Genomic DNA, 22,515 nt, shown 5'->3' on the forward strand with positions numbered 1-22,515 from the left:
GGACGTCGCTCCGCATCCATCGCCCATCGAACAACCCTGTTAATCCAAATAACGATTTGCACGTCAATTTGCTCACCAACGGGCCGCTGGGCTTATTGGTACAAACCATGTATTTTTTTCAAATCGTCCACTTCAGGAAATATGCTCATCGCCTGCCACATTCAAAGGTGGAGTGGTACCAAGCACTGAAGAATAGATCTTTGACTTTGATGCTGTTTCGCTTTCACGCGGAATCTTGCATTGACCTGCCGGCCCGTGCTGGTCTCGACCTCGTTGGGCCGGAGATGCTCTGCGACCCCACCAGAGTCTCTTCTCGTCCTTTTCGGCTGCACCCCGCAGAGCCATCTGGTTTTTTGGCAATGCATTGGTGGCTATGGTTCTGGCTAAAATGGCCTGTATTCCATATTCGTCCAGACGAGTGACCTTCCCGGGGAAGGTAGTAGTAAACAGATGTGTGTTCAAAAACATGAATGGAAACACCCCTGTTTGGCTGACAATCTTGGCTGGCTCGAGCGGGACTTGATGCGAGATCTGACATGGTACGTCGGCGGCGTCTTCACAAGGGTGAATCGATTAGGCAAAAAGACCGCTAGAATGCAGCAAATGGAGGAGTCCATCCTCAACTCCATCCCTGCCGTTTCACTTCCTCGAAACCAAGGCCTCCGCCGGGGAGGGATATATCTCGGACATGGCCCACTTGGGCAATAGCTTGCGGGCACTTGCAGGCGGCTTGCTGCTCTTTTCGCAGAGTATCATCATCATAATTGTGACCTGCAAGCTGCTCTGGACAAATGGTATCACCATCATGGCCAAAACTCATCTGGTGCTTGTCCTCCGTGCACAAACATGCTCTTAATTCAACAAGCAGAACTAATAGGCGCTGAATAGTCTCAAGTTGGAGCATGATATACAAGCCATTTCAACACCGTTTCTGAGGAGAGCGTTCCTGGAATCAATACCAGAATTCCCCCAATGTCAGGCCAAGGGCGATCAATAATGGCGTGCACCTCATTTGTTCCGATGGCGATAGCCCTGTCATGGCTAAGAGTGTTGACATCTGAATCGGGCTGAACCATGCTCTATATCTGATAGACATCCTTGCACTTCTCCAGCCGCACCACCAGCTATATCCCCGCTACATTCTTTCCACGGCACGGCCCGGCATTGGAGAAATGGTGGAGATGGTTCCTAAAATACGATATGTAGTACGGATATTACAATTTAGTCCCGTCCTATTGGTTTCTTTCAATGCCGACCCAACCTGGAGGCCTGCGAACTCTCGACATGGATGGTAACAACTTTTGGCATCACTAGATACAATTACTTCATCCCTACTTCATCCCTCGGTTCACCCCTCCAGCACCCTCAGTCGTCATACTGTCAACTTGATCCCTCCACTACTATGATCTCTATTATCTTCCCCGCCGGTTAGTCAACTCCCCGCTTGCTGTAGCGTTGCTACCATCACTCCCCGGCCATGGACAGTCGTGGCCACACCGGATGAACGAGACGTTGGCTCCTCGGAGCACCCGACCCACTTCTTTGCTTGGACGCCAGGTTGCAGAGGAGAATATAAAGGACAACCCTCGCACAAGGAGGAATCATGACCAAGCGGATCTCTGAATACGCCTCAGTCTTGCATTGACCATTCAGGCTGGGAAACTGACCGTCTTTGGTCCGCTGCCCTAATAGATCTTTTTCCTTTCGTGCATTCTGGCTTTGAGAGTGAGAAAGCAATTGGCATACCATCATGAAGCTTCTTTTGCTATTGCTAAGTGCCTCGGTGATTTCAGTCACCGAGGTATTCGCTTTTCCATCTATTGCACTCGAGGCAGCTGCAAAGCAAGCACAAGCTCACACGGAAAAAAAGAGATGCCCCTTTGCCAGCAAGCAAGAGACAAAGAGAGCTACCCCAGGCTTTGATCCTGAGGCCCAGCTCATTGACGTCTCAGGAGATCACGCTTTCGTGCCACCAAATTTTGATGCTGGAGATTTGCGTGGACCTTGCCCGGGCTTGAACGCCTTGGCCAACCATAACTACCTGCCGCATAATGGCTGGGGAACGTTGACTGACTTTGTCACGGCGACTAACGAAGGTGAGCCTGCTTGAAGTTTTCTTTAATTCTTCCCGAACCAGCTGACAAGGTGAATCAGTCTTTGGCATGGGAATTGATCTGGCAACCTTCCTCTCCACCTATGGTACGGTCATGGATGGCAATCCGCTTGCGCTGCCTCCAGGATGGTCTATTGGAGGGGTCCCCACCAACATTGGCATCCTTGGCTCTCTGACTGGGTTGCTTGGAACACCTGAAGGCATTAGCAACTCGCACAACAAGTATGAGACGGACACCTCGCCCACTCGGGGCGATCTATATCAATAGTAAGCATGGATGTTGCCAAGTCATGTAAAGGAAGGATGTTTACTGACCTTTGAACACAGTGGCAATGATTATTTGGTACAGGTTCCTCAATTTGAGGCTCTTTTCGACCTGCAGCCTGACCCAGCCACGGCCAACTATGATCTTGATGTTCTGCTGCAACATCGGAAAAATCGATTCCAACAATCCATCAATGAGAACCCGTATTTCTTCAACGCTCCCTTTAGCGGATTGATTGTGGCCCAGGCAGCCTACACGTTCATCTACCGCTTCATGGGAAATAAATCAGCCGAGTATCCCGAGGGTGTTCTTAATCAAGAGGTGCTCAAGTCTTTCTTCTCCATCACCGGTGAACCGGGCAATTTCCAGTACACTCCCGGTAACGAGCGGATCCCGGAAAATTGGTATAAGCGCGCAATTGGCGACGAGTATACTATTGCATACTTTGTCTCGGATGCAGTGTCGTACCAGTTAGCCTACCCGCCGCTGCTGTCGGTTGGTGGAAATACTGGAACGACCAACTCCTTCACCGGGGTTGATCTAGAAGACTTGACTGCGGGCGTTTACAATGCACAAACACTGGCACAGGGTGACAATTTTGCCTGCTTTGCGTTCCAGATTGCCCAGCAGGTGACTCCGGACATTTTGAAGGGATTGTTCTCTGACATTACCGACCCGCTCAACTTGATTAACCAGCAGTTTAATGATGTTCTCGCTGATTTTACATGTCCGCAGTTGGAGAGTGTTGACATGAGTCAGTTTAATCAGTTCCCGGGATATACCAAGTCGGGCGGCGCCGTCTGAGAGTACGGTGTTGCTTGGCCTACTAATTACTAAATACAATTTCATCCATGTTGAGGTGTTTTTATTTCTTGGATCTTTTGATAAACAATTTGGTGATTTGCATGTGATTCGAGCCTGTGATTTTTGATCTACTGGCGCCAGAAGAAACAAATTCGAGAAGGAGAATCGATGAAGAGGATGCAACATGATTTCTGTGAGAGTTTCTTGGCGGTTAAGCGCAAGGTTCAGGGTTACCGGGACGGCGGCAGTGGCGTTTTGTTGTGGGCCCTATTTGCTTGTATAGGTATTTGTGGCTCAAGACGTGGGATACCAGGCCTAGAAACAGTGGCTGTATCTCCGATTGTAGCCGCTTGCTCCCTTGGTCCGAAGAAGAATAATAGCTATGTTCGAAGGGAGATGAGTCAAAGAGAGGGAAACAAGAATACTGACATCAGTGTCTGTTTCATTCTAGACGGGACGAGTCGAACAATATATTGCTTTCATTCTAGTATTCTCCCAGGTAGCTACGTTGTTTGGTGTCTGAAATGCAACTTGTTATACGGCCAAGAATAAAATATAATTTTATAAAATTCGAAGGCAGTCTCTTAGACCAACGAGAAGACACAAGATAATATAAACTATTATATAACTACCTACAGCCGTTGTATTGAAACAGTGTCGTTGGAATGCAGAATGTGAGGAACATGCATTTCTACAAGAGTATGAGCATGACCCCTAGGCCTGAGTTCTTCATTCCTCTGCCATGACATTTTTGATACAAATAGATATTTCATAGTCTTCTTCGATATTGAAGATGCACAATAATTAGTAATAAGTAATATAATAAATATTCTCCAGATCATCGTCATTCGTATCCAGTTGAAAAGCTACCTAGAGGAGATAGGGCAGCCCCAACGCCCTGCCCCGCTGGCCAACAAAAAAGGTGTCGGGAAAAAGGGTCCCATCCCCGCAGTCAACCGTTGGCTTTACTTGTGAAAGGAGGGCGGGGCGAGGAAAAGAATATCCTTGTTAACAATTAATTTCTGTAAGACATCATTTTTCTTCTACGAGTTATAATAAATATTCGTTGTGTCTTCCCGACTAATAGCCGACTTGTGCCCGAAAGATCCAAGTCATAATAACGTTATTTGCCTGAGGCAGCTGCAGCTTTTAGCTTAAATCGCCCCGCTGTGGTGTCGCATGCACTTGTGCTTCTTTGACCTTTCGTCTTCGCCGCTTCTTCCTCTTCTTTCTGCACATCATCGCTCTGTGATCTCGTCGCACAGCAGGTCCCGACAAAAAAAAACCTGCAACTTCATAGCGGAGCTTGCAAGATGCCGAAAAGGGGAGAGTTTGCCCCTCTAAATACATGGTCCTACGATGCTTTCATCTGGATCTTTTCTGTGCTGGTGGACCTCTTCTTTCGAGAGGTCCACCCAAGAGGGGCATGGAAAATCCCTCGCAAAGGACCCGTCATGTTTGTCGCAGCACCGCATGCGAACCAGGTGAGTTTCCTGTAGTTTCTCTGAAGCTCAATTGGTATTCTGTTCCTGAGCAGCTAGCTAACATGGAATCATCCGGCAAATTAGTTTGTCGATCCACTGATTCTGATGCGCGTCATTCGAATGGAGGCGCGACGCCGAATTTCGTTCCTCACCGCAGAGAAATCAATGAAGCGGAAATTCATCGGTATGCTGTCGCGCATGGCAGGTGCTGTGCCAGTGGCTCGAGCCATGGACGCCACCAAGCCAGCTACCGGTGTCATCTATCTGCCTGATCCGGTCAACGATCCGACGCTCGTGCGAGGTATCGGCACCAAGTTTGATGGACCCGAGATTCAGCTGGGCGGCTTGCTGGTCTTGCCCAGCGTGAATGGCAAGTCGGCCAATGCTGAGGTTGCAGAGGTCATCAGCGCAGAGGAACTACGTCTGAAGAAGCCATATCGAGGTGCGGTGGCATACAAGCAGTTGACCGGCCGCGAAGATTTTGACGACAGTGGAAAGCCATTGGACGGAGTCGACAACCTGAAGAATGTCCTCGCCGACGGATTTGAGGGGACAAAATTCAAGACCGCTCCCAAGGTCGACCAGACGCAGGTTTACAATGCCGTGTTTGACCGGCTTATTGAAGGTGGCTGTGTGGGCATCTTTCCCGAAGGTGGTAGCCATGACAGGACTGAACTCTTGCCTTTGAAGGGTATGTCATGACCTCTTTCACTCACGCGCACAGGCAATTCAATACTAATTCGATTTGCAGCTGGCGTTGCGATCATGGCACTGGGAGCGCTCGCAGCGGACCCTGAATGCGGCCTCAAGATCATCCCCTGCGGCATGAACTACTTTCACGCGCACAAGTTCCGCTCGCGGGCCGTCATTGAATTTGGATACCCCATCGATGTGCCGATGGAGCTGGTCGACATGTACAAGAAGGGCGAACGAAGAGAAGCTATTGGACAGCTGCTCGAGATTATCTATCAGGCACTTGTATCCGTCACCGTAACCAGTCCTGACTTTGAGACTCTTCTGGTAAGCTAAACCCCTCATCCTTACTCTACTCCCGCTGCCCCCACGGGCTTCTAGGGATCATAGCTTCTCACACTTTACAGTTCATCCAAGCTGCACGACGCCTTTACAACCCGACCGGCAAGAAACTCCCTCTGCCAATGGTCGTCGAGCTCAACCGGCGCCTGGTCAAAGGCTATACGCAATACAAAGACGACCCGCGCATTGTCCATTTGAAGAACGAAGTCAGTTCATACAACAAACAACTTCGACTGCTCGGCATCCGCGACTACCAAGTCGAATACGCCAAATTCTCCATTCCCAAAGTCCTCTTCACCCTCCTCTACCGCATCATCAAGCTCTCCCTTCTCACCATAGGGACGTTACCCGGCCTTGTCCTCTTCGCGCCCGTCTTCATCGCCACAAAGATCATCTCTCGCAAGAAGTCAAAAGAAGCCTTGGCCGCATCCACCGTCAAGATCCAAGGCCGCGACGTCATGGCCACCTGGAAGCTCCTCGTCGCCCTCGCCTTTGCCCCGCTGCTCTACAACTTCTACGCCGTCCTGCTCACATGGTGGACCTACCACGACCGCGTGGCGGGCTATGCCCCGAACTGGGTCTCTCTCTGGATGGTGCCTATTCTCGGATGGATCATCTTCCCGTCCATCTCATTCGCCGCCTTCCGCATCGGCGAGACGGGCATGGACATTCTCAAATCCCTGCGCCCGCTCATCCTCGCCCTCAATCCTTCGTCCGCAAACACCTTTGTCAAGCTGCGCGAACGCCGCGCCAAGCTCTCCAAGGAAGTCATCGAGGTCATCAACACCCTCGGCCCAGAAATGTACCCGGACTTTGACGCCTCCCGCATCGTCTCCGACCCGTTCCGCGAAGGCGCCCTCCCGCCCGCATTCACCTCCCGCCACGCCTCCCGCGCAAACAGCTTCCAATATGCTTCCGAATCAAGCAAGACGCCCGGCGTCGGCATTGGCGGCGGCTCCTCGGCCGCCGGCGACCTGCCCCGCAACGACTCCTTTTGGAATATCGGCAGTTTCGGATTCTTCACGAGCCGTCCCACCACCCCGAGCCGCAGCCGCAGTCGCAGCCGCAGTAACTCCTCCTCGGGCGGAGGAGGCGGGTTCTCCATGCAGGCCTTCAGCAAGCTCGATTCAAAGGAGGGCTTTGATGAAGTCTCGCAGAAGATTCGCGGCGCTATGCGCGAGCGCCGGAGGAGAAAGAGCGAGTCCGAGTGGGAACTGGCGTCGAATGATGGCAGCGAGGAGGGCAGAAAGGAGATATAAGTGGACCCATTGTCTTGCCTCCTCTGCCCTCACCTCTTCTTACCTCTTCTCTCACCTCCTTCTTGCGTCGGTTTATTTTCTCTTCTCACCTACAACCTTTTGTTTTTCTTTTCTTTTTTCTTTTTTTTTTTTTTTTTTTAAATTTCTTTCGTTCTATAGTACATACCTTTCATTCATCCATTCATCTGTTTATCCGTTTATCCGTTTATCCATTTCTCCATTTCTCCATTCATTTCCAGATCTTCTCTCCGTTTCCAATTTCACAGCGGGTGTGATGGTGTTTCCCCCCCTTTTCTTTCCTCTCTTCTCCTCTTTGTTCCCCCTTGTTTTCCCTCTCCTTCCCTTTCTATTTTTCCCCTTTTACTTTCTGGCTGTTTGGCCGTTCTGACTTTGGGACGCAAAATATTCCCCCCTTTTATCTTTTTTCGTTTCTTGACTTGTTTCATCTTGAATCTACCTACCTACCTATGTACTACCCTAGATCTACCTTAGTTATCTGTAGGTATCTACGAGCTTTTGTGGGAAATGGATAAAAGGATATGTTTTACCTAGATCCACACTACTAGCATTTAGTGGAAAATAAAAGGGATATGCATTTCACATGAAACAGTCAATACAGAGTATATCGTATTATGATACTATTCACAATTAGACGGAAGTTATTGTGTAAATGGACAAGTCAAAGGTTTGTTGGATTCCCAGTATGCGCCGCGCCTAGTAGAAACGTCTATCTATCAAAGTACTATACAGATGGTCTTGTCTCGATATAAATCACATCGAGGCCGAAAGATGAAATGACGAAAAAAACTCCCTTTTGTAATGGCTTGAACATAAGATGATAAGATGATATGTCTCCTCCCCGGGTTCTTGCGACGTGTGGAAGGTTCGTTTCGATTCCAACGACGGTATGCAGCCCTGCGCAGTCATCGCGCCAATTGCAACCCAGTTTATCCACCACCGAACCTCTAAGGTACTGATGCGGTACTGCCATAGAAAAGTGGGTAACGTAGTCGATCAAAAGGTTGCTATTCTCTTGAAAGCGCGTGTTGGGTGAAGTCTATACATTTTCGATTTGCTTTGAGACAGGGACATGGGAGGACGACGAGAGAAAAGAAGTTGAAAAAGAGTTGACGAATGCAAGGTATGAACAACGAATTGATCGCAAAAAAATGGATCTACTTTCGCTTGTGAGGACCGATAATCTTGGGGTACAGTCTCGACAGGTGGTAGTTGATCGTGTTGCGCTTTTCGACCTTGGGTTTCTGTAGTCGTGCATGTCAGATGCTGTACGAGACGGGACGAAGGTCGGAAAAGAAAAAAAAAAAAAAAAGCTCAGGAAGAAATGAAGAGGAATGTAAAGACGCACCTTTGTGTCCATGCACATGCGCAATTGCTGCTCAAGACCAACACAGCCTGCCATGTTGTATCCTGACGAGGCCCAGCATCCTACCCACAAATATTAGCTAAGTGAACTATAGTGAGATGTACTTTGCCACCTTGCAAGGGGTGCAAGCAGCAAAAGCAATGCAGTATAAAAGAATGACGAAAATGGACCGCGGGGAAAAGGGGAGGCGTACCCAACATCGACGACATAATGGCCATGCACGGGTTGGTTTCGGTCTTATTAGGGTGTCGGACACGCAGCTTGGGCAGCGGGGGAAGACGCATAGGCGCCTTGGTCGTCGTCTTGGGAGGCATTGCGATTGTTATGTCGAAGCGTGACGACGAAAAAGGGGGCGAATGTCGAAGTTGATATCTCGTCGTTGCTGCAACTCAATTCTTTTGGGAATCTTTCACAAGTTCATTGGAGATGTGAAGTTGCATAAAGGGACTTATGCAATCTGCTACACGTGACATGTGCAGATGCATAACTTCGAGACTATACCCAGATGGCGATGGTAGTCTCGCTTACTTCCGAAACTCGATATGATTGGCCCCCACCTAGATTGTTTACATTTATCCGTGCGAGGCTTAACGTGGGGGATTTTCCGACCCGATTTGGTCATTTGCGACTGCTCGCCATCAATTATTCTCGAGGAAACTGCGATTGACCCCGTTTTACCTTATTCTTTTCTTATTGTTGCTATTGTCTTCGCTCGCAACTTTCACCAATTCACAATAGCCGAAGAGCTATATTCAGGGCTGTCCTCAATGCTCCTGCCATTCTCCGTAGCCCCCCCCGCCTATCCTCAATGCTCTTTCCTCTTATTGTACGTCAAAACATGAGTGATCCGGCGCGCGCGAGTCGCGATTGACGGCCACAATAGACGGGTACAAATCTTTCCCCCAGCATCTCTTCGCTCTTCTCTTCTTCTTCTCTTCTTCACCCTTACCGTTCTGCGTCGCGAATCGTTTCAATCCAAACAGCAACGCTTACACACATACACAGATCTCCTTAAACTTCCTTCGAATTTCGTCCAACCCTGAACTTTTCTCACTCTCGATCATAACACACATCCCCTTATTCATCGCGTCACTTACAATCGATCCTCAACCCCCGCTCCTTTCTCGAGCTTTCTCGAAATCATCTGTTTCTCTAGACACATTCTATAATTCCAGGCGGAGTAGGCTGGTTGCGTCCCACGCTTCCTTGCTGAGCGCGTAACGCTGCAAGATCGCAGCTGGGTTTCCTTTAAAGGACCCCGTCTTGTCATTTCTCATCCCTTCTCTCAGAGAAAGCTCCCGCTCCTCTGCCACTTCCATCTCCTCTCGTCATAGATACCTTCTTCATACCGACATCTCATCTGCCACCGACCGCGTTACAGCGACGAATATTCCGCGCGCGGTCCCCATCAGCAGGTTTCCCCAAGGATCCTGCTCCCATAACATTTCTCTTTTACCTCTCGTCATAAAGTTCTTCTTTCTCCCTCTCCCATTTACACCTGCCACAGAGCAGTGAGAACCCATCCCAGGTTCCTTCGACGGGTTTCCTAAAGGGTCCTGTTCCGTCACTTTTTCTTCCAATTCTCGTCACAGTCTTTCTTCACTCCCTCCCTCCACATTAAGATCTGCCAAAGAGCAGCAAGTTCCGCACGGCGGGACTCTACAGGTTTCCTCAAGGATCCTGTCTCATCATACTCCACTCTTGCCTCTCGTCATCCACTCCTTCTTTTACCTCTCTACACATTTGTAGTTGCCACAGAGCAACGAGATTCTGCACAGCGGTTCTCATCCATAGTCGTGGTCGCTTACAGATAACACGGCAGGGTTTCTTGAAAGATCCCTTCAAATCACCTTCCTCCTTTTCTCTCGTCACACTTCATTCTTTTCATCTCCTCCAGACGTTTCGGTCTTTAAGAGCACCGAGCGACCTATCTTACTCATTTTTGTATCCGCCAAAAAAGAGGCAGGGTTTCCTCAAGGATCCCGCTCACCCTTTCCCTTTTCTCCGACACACATACTTCCTCAACTCTCTCCAATATATTGGTTGCGAAGCGCCAAAGACTCAATACGCAGGTCTCTCTAATCCTCTCAGAGGCGCGGAGCGGTTTCCTTTAAAGGAGCCCAGATTACCCTTCACTCTCCATTCCTTGTCATACTCCTTCCTTTCTTAAAAACAGCCCTCTACCTCATACACCTGTTTCTCTCGCGACATAAGCCACCTCTTTCTCATAACACACCTGGATTTCACAGACGGATCCCACACATCATATTTGCTGCTTGTCGAAAAGCGACACCCCTCGAGAAAAAGCCTACACTACGTCATCTCATATCCTCTGCCTTGTATCGTCCCAATACTTCGATACATTGCAGGTTCCTTTTGTTGAGGCCACTTTCTATTTCAGCTCATTTTTGATACCACTCAACGCTTGATCAAAATGGGCAATATCCACTCAAGAAGCGAGTCCATTCGGAGACGTCAGTGGTAAGTCTTTCTCCTTTGTCTCACTCCTCTGGTCTGCATTTACTGATGGACTTGCCTCTAGGCTGGCCGAAAAATGGGGGTACTACATTGACTTTGACGAAGAAGGGTAGGTGTATTCGCTCGATAGCTTTTGTGATCCAACTCCATACTTCCCCTTCTTAATTGCCTTTGAAAGCTTTGGGATAATGCTAATTTGTTTAGTCGAACCGTCGGCCTCGACATGAGGCGGCCCGTGAAGTAAGTTTGATGAAATCTCAGATGCCAGTGTTTGCACAATACTTACCACCTCTAGGGGCTGGCTCAAATGGGACCCAGCCCGTCCCATTGAGCCCATCAAGGGGATCGCCGCCGCAAGGGCGGCGGGCCTACTCCCCCCCGAGTCCGAGGACGCTCCCAGTGGCCCTCCCCTTCTCCGTACCATGGGTAAGTGAGAGACGAAGCCCACTTGAAAGCCAAAGTCTAACTTGTCACCACAGGCGCCAATGTGGCGTCTGGCCAGGTCGGGCACCAATCCACGGTTAGCCCGGCCAAGGCTTCAGACGCTGAATTGCTCCTGATCTTCTCCCAGGGGCCGTCGGTCGAAGAGACAATCGACCAGACTGACGAGCCTGCTGCGACGCTGGTCGCAGCCTCTCCGGCGCAGTCCCCGAGGAAGCCACTTGCAGATATTTCTGCAAACGCGGCTTCGCCCGTGAGGACTGCGCTGGAGGGCGAGGGAGAAGTTGTTCCGGGGACTCCTCCAAAGGTGCTCCGCCGCAGCGGCCGTAATCGTGAGCTGGCTCAGCCAGCCGCGGTCATTCTTCCTGTGCTCAGCGCCTCGGGTGAGGCAGCCAGGCGGGTGGCGGCGCTTACGCGTCTGAACACCCGCCGCAACAAGGCTGATGCCACTGCCGCGCGGGTGACTCTTGACAGACTTCGGTCTGCCAAGGTCAACTCCCCGCTGCCCGAGCGAGTTTGGGCACAGAAGAAGACCGTGAGCTGGGATGAGCAGCTTGCGCGCTATCGGGAGTCTGAGGCGGCTCCCACAGAGGAGCTCCCGCAGGAGCAAAAGCTCCTCAAAGCAAAGGCCACGATCGGGGCCGCCACCGCCTCGCGCAAGAGGAAGGCGGCGGCCGAAGAGTCCGTGGCCGATGCTGAGGAGCATGCGCCCAAGAGGCGTTCGACCCGGGCGCCAGCCAGTAAGTAGAATGAATCCACGACACTACTATTATGATTGAATGATATGCTAACTTGCTGAAGAAGAATCCAAAAAGCGCAAGGCTGGTGCCGACAGGGTCGAGGACGGAGAGGGGGAGGCACCCGAGCCAAAGCGCCGGGTGACGAGAAGTTCTAGCCGCCTCGCGGCTCTGGGTGGCAAGCAACCCTTGCCCGAGCCTGCGCCTGCGCCGAAAGGCAAAGGCCGGGCATGCAAAGCCCGGGGCCGTAAGGCGGCCAAGAAGTGATCGTCCCCGGCTGCTGCGGCGACGGTGGACCGGTGGACCGGTGCAGGATACCGGTCAAGCCCTCTTATTGGGACTCGGGGGGAGAAGGTATGTCCTTTGAAATAATCATTGGCTGCCGGCTCCTGTGAACATATGATTGTGGCGTTTTTTTTTTGTTGGAATGGGGTTGCATCACATGTGGAACGTGGTCACTCGTATACGGCGTTGTCTTTTTCCCATGTTGCATATTCGAGCAGGTCTCGAACATTTGAAGAGCTCATGATTGGTTTGGCATGTCAGGGATGGGTGGATGATGGCGTTTTTTCTCATAGATATGATACCCTGTCTGTTCACTCGCGACAATTTTTTTTGGTCGACGGATTTTTTTGATACAGATCTTTCAGCCTTGCATTATATCCAGGTGGGAGGTCATCAATGCATTTAGATTGCTGAGCCCTGTATTGGATGAAGGGTTACATGTTCAATCTACGAATAGCAATCGGGAAACTTTATGAACAAACAAGATTACTAGAAACAACGAGTTCATGCCGTCATCACTTCTATAGAATATTGGACCTGATTGAATAAAAAAGAGGTGATCTTCTGGACAAAGATTTGGAAACAGATGAAGCTTCTCGACTGTACCGAGTAAAATTGCACTAGTCACAATGGAAATGCTTGTCTCTGGACGATGTACATCTCATGTGTTACCCATTTATTAGCTTTGGATTAGCGTGATAGCGTGCTCTACCCTCCAGGGCAGTACTGTATGCAAGCTTTTTATTGTTGAGATGTCTGAGGGTGCTGGTGGTGGGGTGTTAAACCGAGGCATTTAATAGGTTGCGTTGAAGGGGAGGTGTCGCGGAGAAACTCCCTGCAATGAACCCAATGGAGAAAATTAAGGCGGGCGATGATAAGAATGAGCTTGATAGGCTAATATATGTGTTCGACAAGCACTCATGAGAGGGATTGATGGAGTGCTTCTGTAATGGCCTCATTCATGGGGAGGCAAAACAGAAACTTCCATATGGGGCAAGTCCGACGGTAAGAGCGCCAATCTCTTTTTGCGGTAAAAATCATCCCGCGTCTGCGGCAATTCTGTAACATGACAGGTGCACCATCGAGCGGGTGGCTGACTTAGTCTCATTCATGAGGAGATGCTAAATTTTATTTGAACAATTTCGGCTCTGTCAATGCAACCCGAAATATTGCCGATTGGTGCATAAAACAAGATCTAATGAGATTTGTACAGTAGTCATCATGATCCGTACAAATTTCTCTCTCCACTGCAAGCGGAGAACGACTACTTTTGAACCACTACTCGGTCTAAAGTACACATACGTGACGTGCTAACAGCATAAGGACGATTTAGACCCTACCTTAATTGAACAGCTATGCCCCTCCCATCACCATGTCTTATCTCCTTCCTAACAAAGAATAGGTGACGGACAGCGGGGCCCCATTTCACCATCAATATCAACGATCACATCATGTTCAATAGAACGGGACCAAGGCCAGACCCTCTTTTTTCCCGACTCCTCTTGTCCGTGTTATGGATCGATGCATTGCATGCTTTGAAAATTTTCGTGTTGGGCAATACATATATGATATTGCAACATTGCTTTTTTCTTCATGTTTTATATGTCTCTTTCTACAGTACATGTAACTTGTATAAATTCTATCTGTTTTTCCCCTGGACCCATCTGTCGATCCCTAGCTTTAATGTCTTGAGCGTCGTCAGCACTTGAATCCTCACCATTCAAGAAAATGCCCGAACATGCCGAAGCACCAATCAGTGCGGCGGGAGGTGTCTTGGAAGTGTCTAAACCCAAGGACGGAGACCATGTCACGGAACAGCCATACGAAATTGCCAGTGATAAACAGGCAAAGGATCTGCCACGTGAAATCCATGGCACAGACAGCGATGAGGATTCCTTAGGATCCCCACGTGATGAGGATGCCGAATATGTCAACGGGCACCCCGTCATTCAGAATGGTAAACCTCTGGAAACATGCGAATCATGTTTTATTGCAGCTAATGCTCCTGATTAGGTTTCGATGTATCAAAATACATTGTATCTCTGCGAGATGATGGAGATCCTGCTCTCACTTTTCGTTCGATCGTTCTGGGCACGGCGTTCACTGCTCTGTCCAGTGCGATTACCATTCTTTATACCTTCAAGCCTACTGAGATGACGGTGTCTGGTATCTTTCTGCAACGTAAGTTTGTTGTCCTAATTGGGGCCTTTTTTTTTTTTTTTTTTTTTGCACCGGCATACTCACACTTTTTCTAGTTCTCGTCTACGTTGTCGGCCAAGCGTGGGCTCTTCTTACCCCCAAGCCGGAGAGATTCAGGGGCAAATGGCTGCAGAATACGCTTCGCTTTCTCAATTTTGGACAGCCCTTCGGCATCAAAGAACATGTGGTTGCCGCCTTGATCGCCTCGTCCGGGAACAACGGTCTCTCTGGAGTCGAGGTGTATGCTGTCGAAAGGCTGTTCTACAACAGAAGTGTATCTGCGACCACTGCGGTTCTGGGTACTTTTTCGATTTCTCTCTGTGGATTCGTCCTGGCAGGCGTGCTGCGCGCGCTGATTGTTTATCCTGCAGAAATGGTGTACTGGTCCACGTTGCCTCAAGTGGTGCTCTTCCAGAATCTCCACTTTGACAAGCATGCCAACAGGCGCCGTCTCATCAAATTTGGCTGGGCTCTTGGTCTTTCTGCTCTGTGGGAGATATTTCCTGCGTACATTATGACTTGGTTTAGCGGCATCTCTATTTTCTGCCTGGCCTCTATGCATGCCCCTGCACACATTGGATCCGTCTTTTCTTCCGTCTTTGGAGGAGCTTCGTCCAACGAAGGCTTGGGCCTGTTGAATTTCGGCTTGGACTGGCAATATATCCAGAGCACATACCTTTCGTTGCCGTTCAAGCAACAGCTAAACAGCTGGATTGGCTACGTGATATGGTATGTTGCCATGCTTGGACTCTACTACGGAAACGCCTGGAACGCGCAAAACTTCCCCTTCATGTCCACTTCTCTCTTCAAGAGCGACGGCAGCCGGTTCTCCGTGACATCGATTTTGAACAGCAATGGCCTAATCGACTACGCCAAATTCAAGGAAGTGGGTCTGCCGTATCTCACTTCCAGCACCGTTTGGGGTTACTTCACCCAGAACCTGGCCATTGGCGCCCTGATCACACACGTCCTCATCTTCTTCGGTAAAGACATGTATGTTGCCTGGAAGCAGGCACGCGCCAGAACCCAGCCAGACCCGCACTACCAGGCCATGCTCAAGTACAAGGAAGTGCCCATGTGGTGGTACTTTGCGCTCTTTGTCCTGGCCTTTTTCGCCGGCCTGATTGTCAACATCAAAGGCGAAACCACCCTGCCGGCCTGGGGCTACATCATCGCTCTCCTTCTCGGCGCCTTCATCGCCCCCTTTTCGTGCGTCCTGTACGGCCTCTACGGCAACGGCGTCGCCACCAACCAGCTCTCCAAAATGGTCGGAGGCGCCATCCACCCCGGCCGCCCCCTTGCCAATCTCTACTTTGCCAGCTGGTCGCACCAGGTCATCTTGCTCTCGGTCAATCTCGCCAACTGGCTCAAAGTCGGCCAGTACACCAAAGTGCCCCACCGCGTCATGTTCGGCACCCAGATCTACGGCACCCTCCTGGGCGCCGGCCTCAACTACGCCATCATGACCACCGTCGTGACCAACCAGCGCGAGATCCTGCTCGACCCCAAGGGCAACAGCGTCTGGAGCGGCTCCATCATGCAGAGCCTCAATTCCCAGGCCGTCACCTGGGCCCTGGCAAAGGACGTCTACGGCATCAATGGCCGCTACCTCATCGTGCCCCTCGGTCTCCTGATCGGTCTGGCCCTGCCCGTGTTCCACTGGGGTCTGATCAAGCTATTTCCACGAATCCAGAAGTGGCCTCTCAATACCACAATCATCATCTCCTATGCCGGCTTGCAGTATTACGGAAACACGTCCTGGATCTGGTCCTCCATTGCCGTCGGCGTCTTTTCTCAGTTCTGGCTCCGACGCCGCATCCCCCGCATCTATAACAAATATAATTACCTCATTGGTGCCGCCCTGGATGGTGGCTCCCAGATTGTCATTTTCATTCTCTCCTTTGCGGTCTTTGGCGCCTCGGGCAAAGAACATCCCTTCCCGACCTGGTGGGGAAATCCCAACGGCAATCCGGATCATTGTCAGTAGCGCGTAGCTACTTACCTTCTTGTTGTTATTCAGGGGGCTTATTATCTTTACTTATTTTCCTTTTCTTTTCTTTATATATATTGACCTTATTTTTTGCAGTTCTCTCATATATCTATTTATTATATACCATTGTTGCGGGTTCTCATTCAATACACCTTCCCACGTACTGTTCTTCCGTTTCTTTTTCCTTTCTCCGACGACACGCATACATACAACGAGTATATATACAGATCAGGACAGGCAGATAAATATAAATATATATAATCAGTTGGATAGAGAAATAACGTGAATCAAGAAAGCAAATACGCCTTGACGGCATCTCCCCACACAACGGCACGTTTATAGAAATGCATATCCGGCACATTGCCCAGCTTCAAGCCGTCAATGCCATCTGCAATTTCCTGAGCCGCGCTAGGTCCCTCGGCTTTGAGTTCGGGGAGGGAGTACATGTACGTCTTGAAAGAGAAAACGACGGCCCGCGAACTGGGCAGCCGATGTAGCACTTGGCGCTCGCATCGCAGATGCACCTTGGAAATGTCAATCGCGTCCTTTTCGGCGTCGGATACCTCTTCGCCTTCGTATAGGTGGTTCCCGCCCGGCGTGTAGAGTTTGTCGGTCGTTGTGAATGACCACTGCAGTGGGATGTGCTTAGTTAGAGACGATCAAGTTTGGAAGGAAAGTAGGGCGCAGGATAGTGGAATATGTGTTGATTAAGATGACAAGGAGAGTGGAATATTGGACAAGGAGAAGGACGAGACAAGAAAACGTACATTAACCCGCTGCACATACTCTCCGACTTCAATCTTTGCGAAAAACCGATCCATGCTCTTTTCCAATTTCTCCTTGTATCCCGGCACCGGAGTGTGAATGTCGCGGAGCTTCTTGCCCAGTTTTTCAGCAGAGTCGAATCCATTCGGACAACACGTGACGAACGCATAAAGGGCGTATCCGTCGCCGTCGGGAGCCGGGAGCAGGAACAGAAAGTCTTGGTCGACGTGTGCTCCGAGGATTTGTAGTGCTTCCTTTGTATCTTCTGGCGGAGTCACAGGGACGAGGTCGTTTGTGGCTTGATTCAGTGTGTATAAACTTGAGCCACTTCCTCCTTGAGACGGTACAGTGGGCTTTTCGTCTTTCGAAGACTTGTCGATGAGTTTATAAATAAAGGGGAAACGTGTGGGGAGATAGTCTTTGAAGATCCAAGTGTATAGTTCTTGGACAGCGAGTTTAGCACCGGCGCTCATGCTTGGATCCTCGACAACACCTAGCACGTGCGGTGCAGAGGATGAAGCGGCCATGACGGATCGTCGAAATTCTAGCCTTGAGAGATATGTCGAGTCCATTTGGACCAGCTCGGAGGGGTTTAGACGGGATATTGCTGGGTGAGAAAACGTTAGGGTTAAGAAGCTAAGGAGAATAGATAATAGGCTTTGGCGGAGAGGTGGTGGAACAACGTACACATGCTGAGATGGTATTTTGGCTTAAACGGACGGAATTTGACTGGCGGTGTGGCCTGCCAGTCAAATTCTGGATGCGGTTCAATTTTTGGAAATGTTTTGGGCTTTTCCTGTGCCCCGGATATGGATGCATTTTGTTGCTAGAAAAATGTTGTTTTATCAGCTTTGGAACAATTAGACCAGCCAATTTAAAATGAACAATTTTAGATTTGCCGTTAAAGCAGATATGTTTAGAAAAAGTGGGGGGAGAATTGAAAGAAAAACAGATATATTCTGAGACATTGATTGGCAAATGATATTTAATGTATCCAGCACCCTTCTTACCTGCAATTGCTGCTGTTGGCTGCGGCGTCGATGCCATGTTAATAGCAGTACCACTGCCGTTATGGCGCTTGCCACAGAGACTATAGTATTGTTATGGTTGAACAATAATTGCTCCACAGACCCCATATTGATGATGCTCTATTCTTGATCACTTAATTTCATCTTTTTGATGGGTTTAAATGTGCCTTCTACCCCACAGCCTATCAATGTTCCGGCCCGGGTATCAACCGGATCGCGCTTCCTATCAACTCCACATAACTTTAGTCGCAACGTTAACTAACATGAGTCAGGAAGAGAGGGGCATGCCCCGGAAAACTTAACCGAACTGGGCACGTTCTGCCCAGCGGCTCAGCCGTCATCAGAGGTGGGTAACCGACGTGGTCAATTAAGGCGAACATGGTTGAGAGTGCGTTGTAGTCGCAAGAGCCTCAACTTTAAATCCCGTTTCCGTGACATTTCGGGAGCTAATTGCCTTTCATTTGACGGGGAGTAATCTCATCCACATATTCTTGAAAAGGTATATAGCCGTCACTTTGAGCGTCTCGGCAGAACATTGTCACAAAATTGAAAAAGGAACCATAAAATCCGTGCTAAAGAACGCTTTTGGGCAAAGTAGGTGGAAGTGGCTCAGGTGTTCATTCGCCATCTGTATATCACATTTTGTGAATTGGTGTTTAATATCTGGGTAGCTGACAAGGCGCATTTGCTGGGAAGATTGAGAGATGCCACACTGGATGCTTTGACTAGTGTCAGCCACAAATTCAGCTTCTCATTGCTTTGATTGATGAAGCAGCTCAACGCCTTCAGAACTTAGCAACGTACGTCTTGAACATTCACCTGTACTCCGTAAGCTTTTTATTTCGATCCAACAAGCAGTGAAAGGTTCGCCGAGCAGTGACAGTTCCCATGCAAGCTAAAGCCACCTGGCACGTCCTCTCAGGCGAGCTCAAAGTTACCCCACCAAAACGAGGCAATAACCATCGTCAACTCCAACTGACTTCGCTGTCGTAAGCGAATCGATAAATACTCCCCACCTTTGAGCCGCCGTTACCGCCGCTATCTCCAGATAAAGTTTCACCAACCACTCTTCTCCCGGGCTCCTTTGTGACGAATCTATCAAACTTATTGCCTTTTCAGCATCATTTTATAACTAGCTTTTTCCGGGACGGGAAATTTCTGCAGGTCGGAACGGGAGATCGAGAGGGCACAGGCCGCTAGGCAGCTGAACCCTGACCACTCGTACAGACTCGATCTGCCCGGGCTTGACGCTACTTGAGGCTCATTTTCTGAAAACCGGATCACCTTGGAAGGTCACTGGAAAGATTTGCAAGGGGTCTTTTGCGGGACTCGACCGCCACGATGTCCATAAAGTAAGCAGCCGGTGCTCTCTCCGTTCAAGATCAGTTTAGCTACCCTATGCGATTTGCTTCTACTCCGCCTTGCTCTTGAATCTTTTCATTATATTTTCACAATTTGATCGATGAAGATGACCATGCTAAAACGGATGCGTGCGCGCTATAATAGTTGGGTTATGCTCTCCGAGACTCAAGGCTTCGTGCCTCTTCCCGGTGAGCGCATCGTCTACACATCGCCTCCGCGAACAACTCTGGCGCTTCAGACACCGAATAAATATCCGGGAAAGGAGCCACTCTCTATACATAGCAGTGCGGGCTGTGTTCATTTGACGAACCAACGAGTACGTTTTTGACACATCGGGGTTTGTCTTAACACCTAGCTCACTTTGATTAAGATAGTTTATCTTCCTGCGGGTCCAACGCCACAACTGCAATCCTTCTCTGCCCCGATTCTGAATCTCCATGATACCCACGTATCGGCGCCATTTTTCGGTCCCAACGTTTGGACTGGTATACTCCAACCTGTCCCTGGTGGAGGAATCCCCCCTCAACATGCAGTGGTCGAGATTCGAATGGTATTTAAGGATGGTGGCGCGTTTGACTTTCACTCACAATTTGAGCGAATCAAGGAGCGTCTCGAACAGGCCGTTGAGGTGGCACGGGAGAGCGGCGCCATGGCTGGGGATGGATCGGCGCAACAAGCCGGGCGCGGTGGTGGGCCTTTGGCCGGTGTCAGTTTGGCAGCTGTCCACCTCGATGAACTTCCTGCGTATGCACCTGGACAGCAACCCCCGACATCTCTGCATAGTGCTAGTGAAGGAGCATGCCAAGAAGCCGACAACTCTTGCCCGTCCGAGACCGATCATTTCTCACCACCAACGGAGCCACCGCCCGGCTATGAAGAAGTACAGAGGGAGAGCGTGGCGGACGAGCTTGAGAGACGTCTTCGAGCGTCGCAGTGAGCTGATGGGATTGAAGACCTATATGGTTCCTACATGATACCAATCTGTATTTCAGGCCAGGAGTTTTGGTTTGCATTACCGGGAGTTTACATGGTTCTGTCGAAGCATTGAGATCGGCTCAAGGAGCGGAGTTCTGGGGTTAGAACTGGGAATTATACATCCGTACACAGATATGCTGTTCTCATAGCTCGAATCTCTATTCAAGAAGGCGGGGCTCAACTACTCCGTATTTCTTATTTCATGATCATCACTTTGAGCCTGGAGTTATCTGTTTGTGCATCGCATAGTTGCATCGATGGTTGGAGTTCGTGCCGTAGTATGACCATTTCGCATAATAGGTTTGCATGAAGCCCCGTAAAATGCCGGCAATCAATCCGCTCACGTGATCTATATCACTGGCCAATCATAATTCACGTAATCCAACTGAGCTACGGGCTCCCTAACCAACTCAGGCTCTTCGACATTGAATCTCTCTCGCTTGTCGTCGCAGTCTCTATCGAACGTCCTTTCGACAATCTCCTCGATCCAACCTCTTCCCCCCCGAAAACAATCCGCGCAACCTCATCAATTGGCCATTCAATCGCTATTCACGATGGGGCTCACCGATTTGTTCTCGGACATTTACGCTTCCCTGACCTTCACTGAGGCTTACGCCGAGGCTCCCGCTGAAGAGCCCAAGGAGGAGCCTCAGGCCGAGGAGAAGGCCGAGGAGCCCGAGGCTGAGGAGCCTGAGCCCGAGGAGGAAGAGGAGGAGGAAGAGCCTGAGGACATTCAGCCCAAGCTTCAGGAGGGTGAGTTTTGATCTGTCCCTCGTAATTGAGTCCTCGGAACCGTCCTTTCTGTCCGCACCAATTCCAATTCTCCGATTACTCGACCGGAATCAAGCAGCGGCTTAAGGCCTTGGATGCCCCTCCTCAAAGATATCGATGCGGATCAATTGCATACATTCAATTGTCTAGTCGACATTGTCACGGAGTGTCTCATCTCACTAAGCCGCGTTCCATCGATTTCGTCATACCCAATGTCAAAATACATCAAAGACAACGTTCCATCATTTTCAATATCATCAATTACGCGAGCCACTGGCTAACAGAACGTGTCTCGACAGACTGCGCCAACTCCAAGCAGTGCGCTCCCGCTAAGCACCACTACGACGAGTGCGTTGAGCGTGTCACCGCTGCCGCTGATGACGCCGACAACAAGGCTCCCAAGGAGGACTGCGTTGAGGAGTGTAAGTACTGCTTTGAACAAAACCTTCAATTCATGCCAACCTCATGATAAATCATCTCCCGCACCACATACATCACTGCAGAATGGCGGGCGAGATCGAATGAATAAGCTGACGTTTTATTGTTTAGTCTTCCACCTCGCCCACTGCGCCACTGCCTGCGCCGCCCCCAAGCTGTGGGCCAACCTCAAGTAAACGATTACTACGTTTCTCCATTTTCCTCGGCGGATTCTAGTCTGACCATGAAACAATCCGATTCCCACGTATTTACATGATTGGCTGATTGGTCGACTGGCGAGATAAGAAGTGAAAAGGATGAGCGTGGTGAGCGGCAGAAGGAAAGAAACGGCATAGGAGCATAGCGATTGGATCGTTCTGGCGGGGCATGGATTTGTAAGTTTTTCGTGCCGTGTGAGAAAGTGATAGGGGTGGATAGACTTAGATGGAAGATAGGTGCGATGTGCACCTTGTCTCTTGTATCTGTATCCCTAAAACCACTGTATATGAGCCTCAAATTTGTTTCAATTTTTGTCAATTATTCATCTGTGTGGCATAACTCATGCCATCTTGCCTGGCCTTGGTCAACCTACGTATGACTATGTACTGCTACCATAAAATTGATATAGATTCGATTCCAAGCCGGAAGAGGATCGAATGGGGTGTTGCCCAAACATTGCGGAAAATCAACGGCTTCCAATTTCATGATACTAATAGATAACTG

At 49.7% G+C, this 22,515-nt stretch overlaps 8 protein-coding genes across 8 annotated transcripts; 6 read left to right on the forward strand and 2 right to left on the reverse strand.

Annotated features, from left to right (window-relative positions):
- Positions 1–1,750: 1,750 nt before the first annotated feature.
- On the forward strand, positions 1,751–3,182 carry L228DRAFT_236017 (Cloroperoxidase; the record flags this gene model as incomplete). The annotated part of the gene is made up of 3 exons (XM_018330783.1): positions 1,751–2,096; positions 2,155–2,380; positions 2,441–3,182. 3 exons carry the CDS (start codon positions 1,751–1,753, stop codon positions 3,180–3,182), a joined length of 1,314 nt encoding a protein of 437 aa, XP_018190407.1.
- Positions 3,183–3,266: 84 nt separating this feature from the next.
- Positions 3,267–3,946, forward strand: L228DRAFT_57087 (hypothetical protein). Its single transcript, XM_018336714.1, has one exon. The coding sequence runs from the start codon at positions 3,351–3,353 to the stop codon at positions 3,732–3,734; it is 384 nt and encodes a 127-aa protein (XP_018190408.1). The 5' UTR covers positions 3,267–3,350; the 3' UTR covers positions 3,735–3,946.
- Positions 3,947–4,375: 429 nt separating this feature from the next.
- On the forward strand, positions 4,376–7,100 carry L228DRAFT_243588 (hypothetical protein). The gene is made up of 4 exons (XM_018331722.1): positions 4,376–4,666; positions 4,751–5,357; positions 5,418–5,686; positions 5,767–7,100. The coding sequence occupies exons 1-4, from the start codon at positions 4,496–4,498 to the stop codon at positions 6,958–6,960; spliced, it is 2,241 nt and encodes a 746-aa protein (XP_018190409.1). The 5' UTR covers positions 4,376–4,495; the 3' UTR covers positions 6,961–7,100.
- A 1,035-nt stretch (positions 7,101–8,135) lies between these two features.
- L228DRAFT_265367 (mitochondrial ribosomal protein 10) lies at positions 8,136–8,658 on the reverse strand (the record flags this gene model as incomplete). Its single annotated transcript, XM_018334686.1, has 3 exons — positions 8,136–8,222; positions 8,327–8,406; positions 8,538–8,658. 3 exons carry the CDS (start codon positions 8,656–8,658, stop codon positions 8,136–8,138), a joined length of 288 nt encoding a protein of 95 aa, XP_018190410.1.
- A 5,355-nt stretch (positions 8,659–14,013) lies between these two features.
- On the forward strand, positions 14,014–16,471 carry L228DRAFT_265369 (peptide transporter MTD1; the record flags this gene model as incomplete). Its single annotated transcript, XM_018334687.1, has 3 exons — positions 14,014–14,242; positions 14,299–14,466; positions 14,541–16,471. 3 exons carry the CDS (start codon positions 14,014–14,016, stop codon positions 16,469–16,471), a joined length of 2,328 nt encoding a protein of 775 aa, XP_018190411.1.
- A 290-nt stretch (positions 16,472–16,761) lies between these two features.
- L228DRAFT_265370 (hypothetical protein) lies at positions 16,762–18,375 on the reverse strand (the record flags this gene model as incomplete). Its single annotated transcript, XM_018334688.1, has 4 exons — positions 16,762–17,103; positions 17,242–17,846; positions 17,927–18,065; positions 18,250–18,375. 4 exons carry the CDS (start codon positions 18,373–18,375, stop codon positions 16,762–16,764), a joined length of 1,212 nt encoding a protein of 403 aa, XP_018190412.1.
- A 741-nt stretch (positions 18,376–19,116) lies between these two features.
- L228DRAFT_243593 (hypothetical protein) lies at positions 19,117–20,813 on the forward strand. The gene is made up of 3 exons (XM_018331723.1): positions 19,117–19,619; positions 19,774–19,945; positions 20,000–20,813. The coding sequence occupies exons 1-3, from the start codon at positions 19,609–19,611 to the stop codon at positions 20,564–20,566; spliced, it is 750 nt and encodes a 249-aa protein (XP_018190413.1). The 5' UTR covers positions 19,117–19,608; the 3' UTR covers positions 20,567–20,813.
- Positions 20,814–21,055: 242 nt separating this feature from the next.
- On the forward strand, positions 21,056–22,475 carry L228DRAFT_243594 (Non-heme 11 kDa protein of cytochrome bc1 complex). The gene is made up of 3 exons (XM_018331724.1): positions 21,056–21,357; positions 21,675–21,797; positions 21,925–22,475. Exons 1-3 carry the CDS (start codon positions 21,159–21,161, stop codon positions 21,987–21,989), a joined length of 387 nt encoding a protein of 128 aa, XP_018190414.1. The 5' UTR covers positions 21,056–21,158; the 3' UTR covers positions 21,990–22,475.
- The last annotated feature ends 40 nt before the right edge of the window (positions 22,476–22,515 follow it).

This window comes from Xylona heveae (genome assembly GCF_001619985.1).
Source record: "Xylona heveae TC161 unplaced genomic scaffold L228scaffold_2, whole genome shotgun sequence".
Classification (NCBI taxonomy): domain Eukaryota; kingdom Fungi; phylum Ascomycota; class Xylonomycetes; order Xylonales; family Xylonaceae; genus Xylona; species Xylona heveae.

Bases quoted from the DNA above. Each gene is read 5' to 3' on its own strand.
- L228DRAFT_57087 (XM_018336714.1), top strand. From the start codon at position 3,351: ATGAAGAGGATGCAACATGATTTCTGTGAGAGTTTCTTGGCGGTTAAG.
- L228DRAFT_243594 (XM_018331724.1), top strand. From the start codon at position 21,159: ATGGGGCTCACCGATTTGTTCTCGGACATTTACGCTTCCCTGACCTTC. The intron at 21,358-21,674 runs GTGAGTTTTGAT...GTGTCTCGACAG, and splicing joins TCAGCCCAAGCTTCAGGAGG to ACTGCGCCAACTCCAAGCAG. The intron at 21,798-21,924 runs GTAAGTACTGCT...TTTATTGTTTAG, and splicing joins GGAGGACTGCGTTGAGGAGT to TCTTCCACCTCGCCCACTGC.
- L228DRAFT_243593 (XM_018331723.1), top strand. The intron at 19,946-19,999 runs GTACGTTTTTGA...ACTTTGATTAAG, and splicing joins TTCATTTGACGAACCAACGA to ATAGTTTATCTTCCTGCGGG.
- L228DRAFT_243588 (XM_018331722.1), top strand. From the start codon at position 4,496: ATGCCGAAAAGGGGAGAGTTTGCCCCTCTAAATACATGGTCCTACGAT. The intron at 4,667-4,750 runs GTGAGTTTCCTG...CCGGCAAATTAG, and splicing joins CAGCACCGCATGCGAACCAG to TTTGTCGATCCACTGATTCT. The intron at 5,687-5,766 runs GTAAGCTAAACC...CACACTTTACAG, and splicing joins CTGACTTTGAGACTCTTCTG to TTCATCCAAGCTGCACGACG.